This window comes from Pseudopodoces humilis, chromosome 1 (genome assembly GCF_049639895.1).
Source record: "Pseudopodoces humilis isolate 2021_Gansu_Grassland_sample_001 chromosome 1, ASM4963989v1, whole genome shotgun sequence".
NCBI lineage: Eukaryota > Metazoa > Chordata > Aves > Passeriformes > Paridae > Pseudopodoces > Pseudopodoces humilis.
Genome location: NC_142200.1, coordinates 135859153 through 135875904, shown reverse-complemented (window position 1 = coordinate 135875904; position 16752 = coordinate 135859153). Strand labels below are relative to the sequence as shown.

Genomic DNA, 16752 nt, shown 5'->3' with positions numbered 1-16752 from the left:
TGAAATTATACTAGAAAAGGAAATTCTGGATAGTTCCTGTTTGCAGGTTGGGTAAGAGATGAAGTACATGGCCTCCACTGCCAGCTCCTAAGGTGTGAAACAGGGAGTACTTCAAAAGGGGTTTTGTCTGTGTGTTGTCATGGTAGTGGTGGTGTTGGCATCCCAACACCAGGGACTTGGGCCACACAACTCAAGTGATGTAAACAGTTCCTGATCTTGGACAGTAACCTGCCCTCTGACTAGGGAGCCATGCCTCAGGACAGATTGAGGACTTTACCTTAGCAAGGTGTGATTTCAGTGGGAAAGTTTCCCTTTCCCTATATTTTCACCCTTCAGGGGAAAGCATATGCTCCTTTCTGATACCTCAAAATATGGGTGCCTTCTCAGTCAATGATCTTTCTCAGCTGTCAAGGAAAGTTTAAGCTTTTGTGTGAGGAGGGATAATTTCACAAATACTCCTGTATGCGGGAGGCCTCTGTGCATGCTATCCTGATGCTCTACTCATCATTCTGCTGGTCTTTGGGAGTAGTAGCCAGCATAGCTGGAGGATGAGCTTTTTAGATGGCATATGGAATTGGGGGATACCCAACTGTGGGAGAATATTTTTCTGTCTTAATTAGCCTGGGCTGCATGACCTCATAAGAAATGGCAAAAGGAACATTTCAGTGGTCATTGGGATTTGGAGGCTTTTTGAGAAGTGAGAGATTATTGGGTAGGCTTTAGAAACTTGACTCCAACAAATCACAGTAGTGTTGTTTTTCCTAGGGAATGAATTGTTTCTTGGGGTCTAAATTTATTATCGTTAAATATTTTTCAAATACTTCCTTGTCTGTATGATTGAGATTTTTTTTTTAAAATCTCATGCAGATCAAGTACTTGGGCTACTCAGTCAGACCTTCTTGACTACAAATTCTTCCAAATATAAGTTGTATTTTTTGTTCCTGTCCTTTTTCCCCATCCTCTTCCTGGCCTAAAGCAGATGTCTTGTTTTTCTTTACAGGCTCCAGATAAAAGGAAAGCATTAGAAGAGACCAAAGCCTACACAACTCAGTCTCTAGCCAGTGTTGCTTATCAGATCAATGCACTGGCCAACAATGTGTTACAACTGCTGGACATCCAAGCGTCCCAGCTACGGAGGATGGAGTCCTCTATCAACCATATCTCCCAGGTAATATCTTTTCTCTTTTAATAGAGGACTGGCAGTGTTGGTGGAGGCATTATCATGTCTATTATTATTGAGATGGATAGTTTATGTTGACTTCTTTATTGTGACAGAGGACGGTAAGGTTTTTTCCTTTCTAATATTTATGAAATACGCTTTGTGATTAAGGTCATGACCAAAATAAAATAGTTCCTGTATCAAGAACGCTGGAATTTGATTTAAATTGATTGATTTAAAGCAGGAATTAATTATTAAGATTTCAAGATCTGAAGCTGCACTTGAGGGAGGGGTAGAGAGAAGGATTCTGGTTCAGAAGGAAATCCAGTTAGAAGTGCCATATGAGAGGTGGTATTTTATTTAACTCATGCAATGAGTTCATTTGTTTTCATAGCCTTGCAGGACATAATTTCGTGTGCTGTATGGAAGGGGAGGGGGGTTCACATGCTGCCACTCTTGCTCAAGCCAAAATCCTTCCCAGCTAAGGCAGCTGAAAGAGTGAGCTGACCTTACTTGTACTGTGACTGCAGTATTATTGGAGTTGCTGCAGTGAGAACATGGAAATAGATGACAGAAAAGTATAGGCCAATCCCTCTCTGTGGCAGCCTGTATTTCCCTGGCTGAAGCTTCACCCTGTCTGCCTGCTTCTGTGGGGGGAAGCATTGCTGCTGCTGCCTGCTTTGTACCTATCATTGGCCTCATTGTATGCTAACTCAGCCAAAAATGTCTGCTGTGTTTAATCTGGAAGTGGCTTGCTGCATAACCAGGTGTGTGCCATGTTAGTGCCAATGTTGGCAGGGGCAGAGCTCAGTTATTTCATGCTTACACTGGTGTTCTGAAATGGGCTTGAGGGAGTTGTTAAAAGCCCAGTATCCACCCTGTTGTGCTCTTACCGAAATTCAGTCGGATCTTCACTGGACTTTGTCCCATGTCTCTTTGACATGTTTCATAAACAAATGCCACAGGATGCAACCTAATACGTTCTTCAGTGCAGCCAGTGAATTAAAAACCTTAGTTGGTCAACCAGCATCCTGTTGGTGGTACACCTTAGACCAAATAAGTGAAAGAAAATGCTTCTTACGGTCTCTGTTATCTCCCTTCCCAGCCCTGCTAACCTCTCTTTACTGATTTTTTAGAGTTGTTCTAAACATCTTTCTGTGAAATGACAGCACAGTGGTTTTGTCTAAAGCATGTCAGCAGGGGGAAGATTCCAGTGCATATGGAAGGGCCCTCCTAGTAACAAACCTATCAAAAAGGCATGTGAGGTTAACACGTGCTGAGAACTAAACAATGCTAAGAGCTGTGTAAAGTATTTAAAAGGTACCTGCCACTGAAACAGGAAAGTAGGAGGAAATGAAATTGCAGTAGATGAGTTTTTTAATTCTGTTAAGTATTCAGAGATGCTGGGATTATGACTACCTTTTAAGAAATGACTGGATAAAAAACTAAATCTATGGACTTTTCCCAAGCATTGGATGCCGTCTTACACTGAGCACATATTTTCTTAAGTGTTTGAGAGCTGCAGTGTGTGTGAGTGATTATTGTCAAATTCTCATTGGCCCACTAATATGACTAACCATGGAAAAAGCCAAAATGTTTGATTCTAGCATAAAAGGTGTTAACCCACTGTACTGTTTGCTGCTTGGATTGAAGGCACTAGCTGAAAGCTATTGAGTCACCTGATACATGAACTGTTTGCTAAAGGCTGGGAACAATCAGTGCTTTGTAAAGCTTTTGAGGAGTGTTTAGCAGGTCACTTGTTTGTAGTTTCTGTCCTGGTTGGTCTTGCCTGAAATTAATCCTTGCTTATAAATGAACCTCTGCGGACTAATTTTGTAGAATTAAACGGGATACAGATAATGCACACATACCAGCTCAGCTATTTGCTTTTAAGTGTTTCTGCTCAAATGCTTCAACTGCTTTTCTGAAATCAGATGTACAATTGCTGTGATAGACTGTTTTTAAATGCTTTGGGATCTCCAGAGTGTCCTTCCCTGTGCCTGTATCAGTTGTGAATATTTTCATGTTATTTTTAAAGCATGGGATGAGCAAATTCTCAAAATGGCATTATTTTTCATGGAAGAAATGTTTCCTGGAAACACAGAATTGAGGCATTGCTGATCGATAACTCAATTCTGGGTTTTGTAAAAGAAGAGCAGCTATCTGTGAAATAAGGTACAGTTTGATAGTTGTTCTAAGGAAGAAAGTCCTATGGCTCTTCTGAGCACAAGCTGTTTCTGTTCCCGTACTGTTTTTCAGTTCACTATGCTTATTCTCCAGAATGACTCTAAGCTAAATCCCTGGATAGCTAAGCCTGATTAGTAGCCACTCTGTATTTTTCTTAGCTTAGTGTCTTCTTCAGTGGAAAAAGCCCTCATGAAAAGTTAGGTGATGGACTAGTGTGTTATTATTGTTACTGGAGTCTAATTTTATAGATGGAAACTGTGCTTGGTTTTATAGGAAAAAAATCGTTGGGCTTTGGTTTCTGGTTGAGCACAAATGCAGACGCTTCACATGAGTAATTGCAGTGTGGTGAGGGAACACTTTTCTGAGGTGGAGGCCATGAACAGCTCCAGGATGTTGGCTTTCACATAGCAGCCAGAGCAAAAACCTGCCCAGCTGCATCTGCATTTTTCTGTAGTTACAGTTGTGTTTCAGCTGTAATGCCTGTGACCTGCCATGTGATAATTTACTGCACCCAGTACAGGGGGCTGTACACATAGAGCTCAGCTCTTGGTTTAAATCCTTCATATTGACTCGGAGCATTGCCAAGCTGACTTGACCTTTCCAAGCTGCTGTGATATGGCAGATCAGAGACTTGGTCACTCTCCTGGAGAAGTTTGAAAACCCTTCTGGTATAAGGGATCCTACTTGCCCCATTAGACAAGACTTGAGCAGAAAAAGCTAGTAAGCATATACTTTGCATCAACACGGGCATCAAGACTTCACTGATGGCATTAACTCAGCAAATATGCCAGACACCATCCTACAGGAAGGGCTGAATGCAGGATCCAGGGAACTATAAGCCTGTCAGCCTGACCTTGGTGCCACAGAAGGTCATGGAACGCATCATCTTGAGTGCTGTCATGTGACACATGAAACCAGGTAATCAGGCCCAGCCAGGATGGGTCTGTGAAGGCAAGTCCTGCTTGATCAGCCTGATCCCCTTCCATGACAAGGAGACACACTTAGCGGATGAGGGAAAAGCTATGGATGTGTCTACCTGGACATCAATGAAACCTTTGATGCCATTTCTCACAGCATCTCCTGCAGAAACTGGCTGCTCTTGGCTTGGATGGGTTTGCTCTTTGCTGGGTAGAAAACTGTTGCGATGGCCAGGCCCAGGAGTGTTGGTGAATGGAGTTACATCCAGCTGGTCACCAGTCACCAGTGGTGTTCCCCAGGGCTTGGTATCGGGGCCAGACCTGTTCAATAGCTTTATCAATGATCTGGATGAGGGGATTGAGAGTACCCTCAGTCACGGCAAGTGGGGTAGAAGTGTGGAAGGCAGGAAGGCTCTGAATGGGGATCTGGACAGTGTGGATGGATTGGAAGAGGCAAATGGTCTGCGGTTCAACAAGACAAAGTGCCAGGTGCTGCAGTTTGGGTACAACAACCGCATGCAGCAGTCCAGGCTTGGAGAAGTATCTGGGAAGCTGCGCAGCAGAAAAGGACCTGGGGGTGTTGGTTAACAGAAGCTGAACCTGGCCCAGCATGTGCCCAGGGGGCCCAAGACCACCAGTGCCATCCTGGCCTGTGTCAGAAGTGGGGTGGGTAGCAGGACTAGGGAAGTGATCGTCCCTGTGTACTCAGCACTCTTTCTTGCTTGTACTCAACTCTTCCTCTCCTCGTATTGGAATTAAGAGTTGACTTAAAACATGTACTTTATGATAAATTTTTTGCTGCTTCATTTCCACAAAGTTCAAGAGAATGAAGATGGGACAGCCAGATTTCTCAGAGGAGAGAGGTTGACAGGGACATCCTTGTTTACTGTGTCAAAACTGAAAAATATAACAGATCAGCACTCATGTTTATGTCAGAGCTGCAGCACTGAGTGTAGCAACTCTTCCTTTTTTTTTCCTCCCTCTATATAAACAGTCTTTAAATAGCTCAGTATTTAAATCCAAGCATGAAGAAAGCAATAGTCTCCTTTTAAAGAAATGATAATTTTCACCAGGAAACACCACTCCCCTTAAACATTCAGTGTGAAGATTTTCTTTTGCATCTGAAGCTCTCCTCTAATGCAAAATAGGGACTATTGTAAAACAATGTGTTCTGAAAGCATCACTCTCATTAAAAAAAGATACGTGTGCATCTTTTGTTACCATTTAAAATTATAAGGTTTTAGAACTATAAAAATAATTTAAAAACTCCCCTGAATTAGTTCAGAAGAATCTTGCCTGTTACCATCCACGTCTAATTAATTATGTGTGTAATTCAAGTGCCATGTGCAAGCAGAAAGCCAAATGCCTTATGTTGCTGCAGCGTGGTTGTGTAGGTAAAGTTGGGGCAATGGTGCAGATACACATCTTCTCATAGGCTTTCTGAATCTTACAGCTGTAGCCTGTGTTGAATCCCGAATACTAAGGCCTTTCCATTGAGTTAGCTACCAGTCAGGACTGCTGTGGATTAGGTTTCAGAGAAATTCTGCTGAACATGTTCTGGGGCTGTAAGGGGTGAGCTCCAAAATAGTAGCAAGTTGGTGTTTGGGAGGGAAGAGGAGCACAAGAGCTGTTACATGCTCAACCTCTGGTGTTTGAAGGGGCAAAAGGCAGTGCAGGAACAGTGGTGGCTCTTTATAGGAAAGAGCTTTCAGAGTGTGTGTGTACTTTGGATTAATGTGATACTGCATTGTGTATAATCACAACACAGTTTAATTCATGTTTAAAAGCCAAGAAATAGAAAGATGAATCTGTTGATGAATGTAGATGGTCATGCCTAGAAAGAAGCAATTATGTGAAGAACTTTAGTACACTTATGGATAGGAGCAAATGACCTTTCCAGATCCTCTTAATGGTGACTGTGCTTCCAAAGTACAGCTCTCCAGGTACTTTTGTGCTGAAGTTGCCTCTTTAAAAAGAAGTAAGTGCTTAGACCCTGACCTTTGTTTCTGACCTCAAGAACATATGGGCTAGATGGAAGGACTGTTAATTGGAGAGAAGATTAGCCAGAACTAGCAAATGGTTCACTGCTGCTAACAAGCAGGGTCAGTACTGGAGGAGTTCAGAACATGCTTTGGAGACCATTCAGAACATAAAGCATATCCTCAACAAATCTGGGACTAACTCTAAATTAGGAAAGATGATTCATACACTGCATGGCAGAGCATCAGTATGCAGGACTCTTATTGAACCAGCAAAAACCTCAGGAAACTGGGCAAGGTGCATGGTCCTACACCCTAGGGTAGGGCCCAAAGTGCATTTGTATGCACTGGGAGGTGACTGTGAGTAGCAATGGGTTGGAAAGGAGCTGGTATGCTGATGAGTGCTGTGCTGAGCATGAGCCAATGCCACAAGACTGTCTGAATAAGTGAAGCAGTGTGGTGGAGCTGCCTTGGGAAGATTGTGGCTGGCAGATGGAAGGCAGTGATGCAATTTCATCTGGAGTACTGGGTCTGGGCTGTTTTGGTTTTTTTTTGTCACCTCTGCCTTGCTCAAGAGTGATTTAGGGAAACTGAAGACACTCCAGCAGAGAGGACTGCAGAGAAGGTCAGGGGCTTGGAGCATGCAGCCTGCAAGAAGAAGCTGAAGGAGTTGTGTTAATTTGGTCTGATAAGGAAAAAGCAAAGCAGTGAAGTTATGGTAGCTCGTTAGTACTTAAGTCTGTTTCCATCTTTGCAGTTGGTCTTTTGCTTGATAGTGATGGTGTAATGTTAAACAGCTAGCCATAAGCTGAAGCTTGGCAGATTAGTACATGGAGTTGGGAAAAGCCTTTTTATTTTGGAGTGTGATCTCTGCCATGACTTTTTGGTATTACCCTGCAGCAGCTGGATGTATCCTAAAAGCTGACTTCGTATCCTTGAAAGGCACAGCATAAATTATAGGAACTAATTGGTGTGGGGGGGAAGATAATTACAGAGTCAGGGGAGAAACTGCCATTACATATCTACAGATCTTGTGTGCTCCACTTCCATCCAGACTTTCCTTTCCACACATCCAGAAGTCTGTGGAGAGACCAAAAGTATCAGCAAGAGCTAGTGCATTGTCTAATGTTGTATACATTAAAAAGATAATGTCTTCTCTCTGGTTCTCTTGGACTGCCCCTGCCTGTCAGCAGCCACAAATACTCTAAATATGGCAAGAAACTTGCACCTTTTGTTTAGATTAAACTTGCCTTGGGTGACGTTCCCTCTCCTAGTAAAGTGCTGACAGTTATCTCTGTGGCCTTTGCTTCACATCCTGCTCTTCCTGTTCTCCCCCTAATAGAGGCCAAAGCTCCAAGAAGTTGTGCTGTGCTTGCTCTGTTTATCTGTCTGCTTTTGAAAATTGTTGTCAACTTCATGCATATCAGCTTCTACATGATATATATGAATTGCTCAGAAAGTAGTATAATGTGTAAGAGTTGCCTTGTCAGCCATTCAGCTGAGAAATTCCCTTCATGTCCACAAATGAATACATGTAGGATGTCTGTAACTCCTGTGCAGTTCAGCTGATGCAGGTAAAAAGAAAACCCCAGCACATTACCAACAAACAAATCAAGTCCTCCATAACAGGTACACCTATGAGAGAGTAACCACAATGTCAGCCTTTCTGTGATGGGGAAGAGCAGTTGCTTTGATGAAGAAGAAACTGAACCAGAAACTTTCATTTCACACTTTTTTTGTTTGCCCTGTGGAATGCAGGGTTTTGAACATATTTTTGGGGAATGGGCAATGTTGCTTACTTTAATAGACATTGACTGTCATGAATTCCTTCATATGCTTATTCCCATTTCACCATCTGCCAGAGGGGCAGTCTGAATGCATAGTTTTCATGTGTTTTAGACCATTAAAACCTTCTTTCTGCTCAATGATTATTTGGCTGTAAGCTCTAGATACCTCATTAAATACTGAATTAAGAGGCCTGATGCAGCCTCTTGTTTTCTGAAATCAAAGCCAAAAACCCAGGACTGAGAACATGACTCTGAAAGGCCTTTTTGACAATTTTGTGTAACAAAGGAGTCATCAGTGTTTGTGCAGTCTTTTTAATGAAAACCTCTCATATCTGGAAGCTATACCACACTGACGAAATGCGTCACTAACCTGATATAAAGTCACATATTGGACTTTCCAAGGAGTCTTGGTTTGTTTGGGGCTTTTTTCCCCCTTCAGATGCATCTGATTACCTTGCTGCCTGAATTTAATTTTCCTTCTATTTCAAGTCTTAGTAAGCCAGCAGTATCCACATATGAATAGTTCTTGGTTTACATCTCATTAAAGTTTTATCTCTGTCAATGTTTTAATTGCATAAATGCAGTGTATGAGGTGATAAGAACATTGTGCCTAATAAAAGAGCAGGTAACCAGCTACCAAAGCATTTAGTCAGTTGCTGTACCCGTGCCATCCAGTGCAGCTATTTGGGATGTTGGTTTTTGTGGCAACTGGGTAGTGGTGTGCTTGAGCTGACTCTTTTTGGGGAAATAGAGGGGAGAAACAAGTACAGGAAACTTACTGTGGAGAAGATGAGTAACAGCATTTGTTGTACAGCATCACTGAAGCTGCCGCTCAAGCACAACACATCCTGCTGGGTGCTTGTGGCTGGACTTCTTGTGCTGTTCAGATAGGGATCGCTTAGTGATTTCTGCTGGCTGGTTTTACTAGGACCACATAAGTACTTAGTTAACTTTGATCTGCAGGTGGAAAACCAAGTAATGATTCACATGGGTGTTTATAAGCCAGTAATAACACTGCCACTTTTAATGCTGCTGCTGCTGGTTTGATTTTATTCTCTTTTTTAGCAGCCTTTTGGGACCCATTGGTATCTGTTATGCATGTCTTGTAAAAGCCCCCTTACAGGCCATACATATACAAGGAATACTTTATTAGTTCATGGGAGGTCTATGAATGATTTGTTAGCTGCTCTTCTGAAGAGTTGGGACAACTTCTGTTGTTTTTTTGTAACTTTGTACTTTTGTAACTTTGAAAAAGTGTATATGAAGTGTGAAAATCTGTCCAACTATGTTAATATCACTAAACACTTGTTACATGGCTCCTGAGCCCCAGTGGGAATCCCCTCCCTTCCCCAGCATCATCTCTGCATCACTGGGGCAGTCACAGACCACAAAGGGAAGCTTCCCTTTACTGTACCACAAAAAAATGTGAAATTGTGTTGGGTGATATAATTTATGGCTAAAGACCTAAATAAGTTACCCTGAACATTGTTTATTTGAGACAGCTTATTTTGCTGGAGAATATTGTTGATTCTTCCCTCTCCCTGCTGCTAGTACCATCAGAGAGGGTATTATGGCTCTCTATAGTAGTGGAAATAAAACTGTAAATTTGTTTTTTTAAAAGCTGTACTGTATATAGGATTTCTATTTTTTAACGAAACTCGTCAAGAATGTGTCTTGAATGAGCACATTTTGAGTGACAGGTAGCTAAGGCCATCATTTGCTATTTCACCCATTCCTGTGTGGAATGTTGACTATGCATATAGAAGTAACCAGCATAAAAGTATGTGTGTCTCTTTCTCAGTTCCAAAAAATAGATTACTAAAGCTGTCATTTTTGTCTCTAATACTAAATTCTGGTTCCAAGAAATAGTTATATTATTTAATAATTTTGGCTAATATTGTACCTAATTCTATCTTATTGTTTACATTTTTGTGCCCATATGTGACCACAGAATCACAGGGTTTTTATTTTTTTGCTTCCTCTTTGGGAATCTGCTGAGTAGCTATGGCTTCTTAATGAATGTATCTTTGTACAAGTGCCAATGTTTAATGTAGTTTTACCTGTTCATGCCTAAAGGCATTTGCTTCTTCCCCTCACATGTTGTCCCAGCATGATTATGTACAATGGATCCAGTGGTACAGTTCAGCATGGGCTCACACCACGACTGAAGCACAGCTTGCTGTTTCTTTAACTGGCTTCTCTGTCCTCGCTTGCAAGAGAGAAATAATAATCAACCTGATCTTGTCATGCTATCTCAAATTCCTCTGTGTGGCAAGACCAGGAGCAGCAAGGGTATGATTAAAAGCTATTAGGCTTCTAAATATAAAATAAGAACAAGTAGGATGGGAACCTTAGAGTTGAGAGGGATCATGATGGAAATAATAAAACATATCATTGCTTCAGGAAAAGTCAGTTGGGCCATCATTTGAAAATATAAATACAAGGAAATTGAATAATGGCTGAAGGGCTTGATTTGAATGTAGGAATTTCTGCTTGCATGTTGAACTCGGTGTCTTAGAGGATTTTTTTTTTCATTTTAAGATAGTATTTTTGAACTGTGTTCAAAACTAGGCTATATAAGGTTGCAAGATAAGCCCTCAAACCACAAATCAACCTTTATCTGACTGGAAAGGAGATAAACATCATCTTTGGGGAGCTGATCCTTCTTTGTCCATTTATAGGATTTTCTTATGTGTGTTGTTAAGTATTGAGCAAGATGCAGTAATGGCTAGATGTACAGGACTAGAAAAGATGAGTTCTGCTGAGGATAAGGCTTGTCACCTAAGCTAGGCTGAAAAAGGTCCTAACTGAAGCTTTTGAATAGGGTACATATTGTTTGCTCTTTAATAGCTTATAGGTAGTGTGTGGTAAGCCAATAAAATGCCTGCTGGTGTGACAATTTGTGTGTTCCTCTAAATAGTTTTTGAATTTCTTTTCATTAAAACTTAGATTAAAAATAAGAAAAAAACTTACCTTGAAATTATGCAGTTGACATGCACATGTGTCTTGGTTGATTATGGCTTCTGAGAGTGGTAGAAATATTATGAAATATTATGTTATTTCAATTCTCCATCTCGGGGTAATTTTTGCCTGCTGTGGTGATGAGTGAGATGCTGAAGTAATTGAGGACAATCTCCATTTGGGACATGGAGGAACCTCCAAATCCTAACAGAAATGTTCCAACCTCATGTAATTATGAGTCATTAAGGTAAAGAAAGTAAGTCCAGTCAAAATGCCAGAAACAAATTAGTCTTTCTCAGCTATCTACTCTCCTACCTGTGTCACTGTATTTTGATTTAGTTTCTTCATACACTCTAAATCTCATGTTAAGATCCAGCACCAATAGGGTTATATCAGCCAAAAGCTGAGAGGAGCCAGGTCATCCTTTATTTTATTTGTTCCACTCTTCACACTGAGGATGGCCATCTTGCCACTTACATATCTCTGGTTTAGCCTGATGTGTAGTTAAACATATCTGGTTTTGTGTTATGGACAGTGTTCAGACCAGTAGGTATGTCTGCTAGTGCATTATTTTGATGGTAGCATGACAGCTGGCCTCAGAAGTGCTGCATCTTATTACAGTTTTGAAGCACCCATGATGTAGTGGTAGTGTTTGATGGTACTCTGGCATCTGAATGCTAAAATGGGAGGAGAGAATTTCTGGGGGTGTTCATGGTGCTTTGGTTAAAATAACAAGTTTTTCCCTTTTCTGAGCTCAGGCTCTGGCCCATGAATAAATAACAAAAAGCTCAGGAAGTGGGGGATGGTTTCCATACGCCCTCACTGAGCAAAATTCAAGTTCAATCCCTGGGGATTTTGCTGCTTTAAGCAGCAAATTCCTCCTGCAGTGCAGTGTGCCCCTGGGCTGGCATCTAGAATATCAAGCTTCACTCCCAGTTGGCTTGCTTCATGCTTCTAGATGTCCAGATGTGGGAGCAAAGGGGTAGTGAGGGGACCACTACTCCAAGTTACTGGCATCTTGTTTTCAGGTCAACAACTTTAAGACTGCATTTTCTTGAGCTGCATTAGTGTGTAGTCCTTCAGTCAATGCCAAAATGTCTTCAGATATGCTCTCTCCTAGAGCTGCCTGAAATACTTGGACTATATATATCTGACATTTAAAAAAAATTATTTGAAAAACTTTCAAAATACTGGTTTTCATGTGAAATGTTTGCCTAGAATATGTTTCAGAGAAGGCTGCTGACTGGTCATTATTGGATAATGACAGATCACCTACTTTGAGAATATTGAAAAGCATCATTAATCAGTAGAAACTGACTTAAGAAAATGTGGGATGAATTTTTCCAAATGCATTTTTAGAAAGCAGACGTTCTGCAAACAATTATGTGACTTAAGCAAACATCCTGGGAAAACAGATTGTGAGCAGTCTGCAGATCTTACTTGGATAACTTTCCTGTGTACTCTTCCGCTCCTGCCCATTTGCCGAGATTCCTTAGTCATGGTAAAAAAAAAAATTGTTAAAACAAATGTGTAGTTGTTGAGTTGTTGTTTATATTGGCTGTATACTTCTGGGAGTAAACGCACTCTGTACTGCTGAATGGATATACACAGTTTAAATCTAAAAAGTACATTGGCCTCCTCAGACTTTACCAAAGCATTGGGGGGAAGTAGGCCACAGAAGTTTGCACAGCTGTCTCTTTTGTAGCTCATTAAATTGTGTTGTGCTGTACTCCTTCATCTCTTGGAGAACTCAGTAGCACCTCCCTCCCTGATTAAAGGTATCTCAATCCACCTTCCTGTGCACTCAGGTTTCCTGCAGGTGTTTAGTGACTCTTCACTGTGTGTTTTGCTGTCCAGCACTGCACAGGTCAGTGTCCAGTTGTGCACATGTCTGTGCTGGTTGTTACTGTGGAGTGGTAGAACTGCCTCTTGAAACTCTGTGGTGCCATTCAGAGGTTTATAAACCCACCATGGTGTTTGGAGCACCCTCACCAGGCAACCCCTCTACCCTCCTCAGTTAGCTGTAAACACTTCAATGGTCAATATTGGTGTAATGTATGTATAACTTCTGCCTTAAGTGACAGTAGGAGATGGCCAGTCTTCTTTTTCCTGCCATTTTCTTGTGACAGGCAGTGTTTTATTCTTGGCCCCCTATTCCCTGACTTGTGGGCTCAATTATCTTGGAGACAAGGTCTTAAGAACTGCAGACTTCCAGCTGCTTTTTTGACTGGCTTCATTATCTTTGTCCTCTCCACTGGCTGATGCTCTGCTTCTCCCCAAGTGTTTGCAATCATATTTAATCATTATGCTAATGACTGCACAGTGGAAATGGCTGATTTGAGCACGTGGTCAGTCTAATGAATTGACTGTAGCAATAGTAGGATAATACATTCAGCAGCAGGGACATAGTGATGTGCCTGTGTCTCTGTGCCTATGCACAAAACTTCTCTTCAAGACTTGCACTGTCTGTTAACCTGCCATCAGGCTGCAGTGTTTGTGTTCAGGTGCTCTTGCACAGGACAGAGTCAAGATCTCACTTTTGGGTGTGTGCATGTACAAGCCTGAGATGTGATCCTGGTGGAGGGGCTGAGTGATGGCACGGCTTCTTCTTGAGCCAGTCTCCCTCTGTCAGTAGGCCCTGCCTTAGTCAGAAAAAGTTCTGGGTGAATAAAGTCTGGATGTTACCAGCAGATGTAACTGCAGTGTTTCATATCAGTTGTGGCCAAGAGTTGGGAGGCTAAGGGAAATCCATTTACAGAAACAATGTGCAACTTCCTGTTTGACTTGTGTGTGGAATTAAAAATGGCAGTGGAGAACTAGAGCAGCCTTAGCAAGTCTATCTCTGCCTTGGCCCTTCCTTCCCACCCTGTTAAACTGGTAAATGTCATATTTGCTTGTCTGTCTTCTGCTTTTACTTAATATATCCCAAATTAAAAGAAGTCTGTATGACTCAGTCCAAAATAGTAGCACAGTCTTAGAAAACATGTGAGGGAATTTTTGTCAACTCTCCTTTTTTGCCTGAGTATTTTAATAGGCATCCACATGCAATGCTGCGGAAACTCAATTTTTTGGAAGAAGTTTGATCTGATGTAAGTTCATGATGCTTCTAAGTTTGTCCTCTGTTGATGTGCCTTCTTGCTGAAGGGCATTTGGGAAAGGAGAGGCTGCATCAGAAAGTTGATCTGTTTTGTTCTATATATGTCTATATTTGAAAACTGTGAGGAACTTATCAGATCCTAGTTGTTTTGGTGTTCAAGGTACATGGAAGAGCTCTTTACTACAATAATATGCAGAAGATAGTAGCCTGGGTAGTAAGTGAACTGTAAAGTAGAATATGGTACTGAAAACTTTTAGATTGGAATGTGTAGTGGCTGAGGATTGTTCCTGCCACCCTATTTTTACTGATGGACAGGGTGGACAAGAGGAAGAAAATCGCTGTTGGTGGTTATCATTCCACTGGAATAGCACCTCACAATGTTGCAACAAAGTTACTTGCCATAGCATCTTGCCTACTTTTTTATTAATTGTTTTTAAAAGTCCAGAACTTTAGTAGTTCTCTTCTGGACAGAGTGGAATATTCAACTCTCGAATGTTCAACCCTTGAGAAATAGGAATTTCACATAGGGTAAGCTATGTTTGTGGTGTAGATAGTGTGGCCTTGAGTCACATGATGGCTGTTTAATTAATACTCATGAGTTACTCCTGGTGCAGTGCTGACCCAGCTAAAAACCAGCACATCTCCCACTAGCTTATATCACTGCCGTCAGATGACATGATCAAAGAGGGATAGAAGGAACATTGTGCCTTGGGCAATTTGTAATCAAACTATGTCTGTAGGTAGCTAAAGGATACCCATCGTCATTCCAACATCTGCTGTCCTTGTTTTATGTGTGGGAGAAATAGTCTTTCTCAGAACTGTCAGCCTTACGTGTTTCATAGGCCCTGAATTCATGAGAAGGAGGTGCTTGGGAAAGGCATTTTTGTGTATGTGTTTGTGTATTTTTGTGTGTATGTGTATATTTTGTTGGTTTTAGATCATTTGGTGATTGGGATTTCATGTTTTAAGAAAAGTGTCTGAAAATTAATCGAGACCACTTTCAAGTAAATATATGTGATAAAGCAGCTATTCTGAGTTTTGTTATTCTTTAGATAATAATTATTTTGAAATGTACAATAAATCCACTATCCCATCCACATAACATAACCTTTATCATTGGAAAATATTTTATTTTTGCTATTAGAGCTGATTAAATAAAGCACTGAAGAGGCGATACATTAAGGCTAAGGCAATATTAGCTCACTTTCTCTTGGTGTGGGTTCTGTCCCATGCTCTTACCAATTTGACTTGCCAACTTACAACTAAATGTGAAGTATTGGGCTTTGGGCTTTTTTTTTGTTGTTTTTGTTCAGGCATGAGCATTCTGACTCATCATTGTTACAGCTTTATCAGCTTCGTACCTCAGACAAACTTTCAGAAAATTCAGACTTGTTCTGTTGAGTTTATTTTTCATAGGATTTTTTTAGATGGTTTCCTTTTCAGCCACCTGCAGTGCGCTTTGCAATTGCACATGTTCATCTCCTGTGAAGTTGCTTTTTTTTGGCATACAAAATGCTTTTTGTTTGACATACAGTTTTGTTCTACTCCCATGGTGGTTCTTTAGTGAGTCCAAACTACTGAAGAAGCCATTTAATTTTTCCTTTCTGTTGTGCTTTCCTGCAGTCAAAAATATATTTAGGTTTGTATGTTTTGTTTAATTCTAGACAAGTGCATTGCTTCCAGTAAGGAAGAGGGACTCAATCAGCTACTTTAAAATGCTGGAACTCTTATGTGAAAGCTTGCATAAGCATATTCAGTTTCTTTTTCTTATTTTTTTCTTTTGAATTGACTTAGTCATGCATATCTTCAGGAATACCCAGCAAAAAAAAATTTGAAGTTACTAATATCTAATTTCACAGACTGAAATACACTTACACATACAGCTGGAATTTTGACTTTGCATAATCAAAAGCATTTATCTGCTTTTTGTGCTTTTTAGAGCTGAATACAAATGTAAAATGACTGCACATTCTAAATGTTGTTCTGTCAAAAATCCATCAGATTGTACTGTTCAAACACTTCTCTTTTGAAGTGTCTTCCACTTTAAAGACTGATTTTAATCAGCAACTGGTGTTAGTTAAGCATTGAAATGTCTGTTCAGTTCACTGTGTAGAACACTAAAGGAGAGGGGGTGTACCTTGAGAGTTCTCTTATTGGAATCCCGTCTTGGTGAAGGGGAGGTGGTGGCCAGAGGAAGGGCTGAGTAAAAGAACTGACATTCAGGAAGATGTTTGTTGCAGTGTGAAACTCAAGTGAATGGTTACCAGTTGTTAATTTGCCATGTGCTGTAGTTTTGATCTGATGCAGAGCTGGGTCTGTACTTCCTGTTGTGCAGCACTTGTGAAGGAGGGGGGAGGCAGGGGTGTGTGAGGTTCAGCCACAGCTGAATATACTGGCAACCATATTCTAAAGTGGTCAGGGATTTTGTGTCAGAACAGGGAATAACACCATGGAAGCCATTTCTCTCTCTTCCCCCACTCCTGACATTGGATGCTGGAAAGCCATAGACTTCAGGAGGCGGGTGGAGATAAATGCCTTGTCTCCTCTTCTGTCTTCCCACAGAGATCTACATAAGTGATGCATTTTTTTTTCTATTTGTTTATTATACTCAATTTCTTGAAGATGGTATTGAAATAGCAGTTGCATTTGAAAGAAAAGAAAGTTA

At 41.0% G+C, this 16752-nt stretch overlaps 1 protein-coding gene across 11 annotated transcripts in view; it reads left to right on the top strand.

Moving 5' to 3' along the window:
* The window catches only part of ABI1 (abl interactor 1), a 77367-nt gene that overhangs the window by 22257 nt on the left and 38358 nt on the right, over positions 1 to 16752 (top strand). For all 11 annotated transcript variants that reach the window (XM_005518729.3, XM_005518725.3, XM_005518722.3 and 8 more), the window contains exon 2: positions 1001 to 1168. In XM_005518729.3, coding sequence (XP_005518786.1) covers positions 1001 to 1168 — 168 coding nt within the window. The remainder of the gene's footprint in view (positions 1 to 1000; positions 1169 to 16752) is intronic.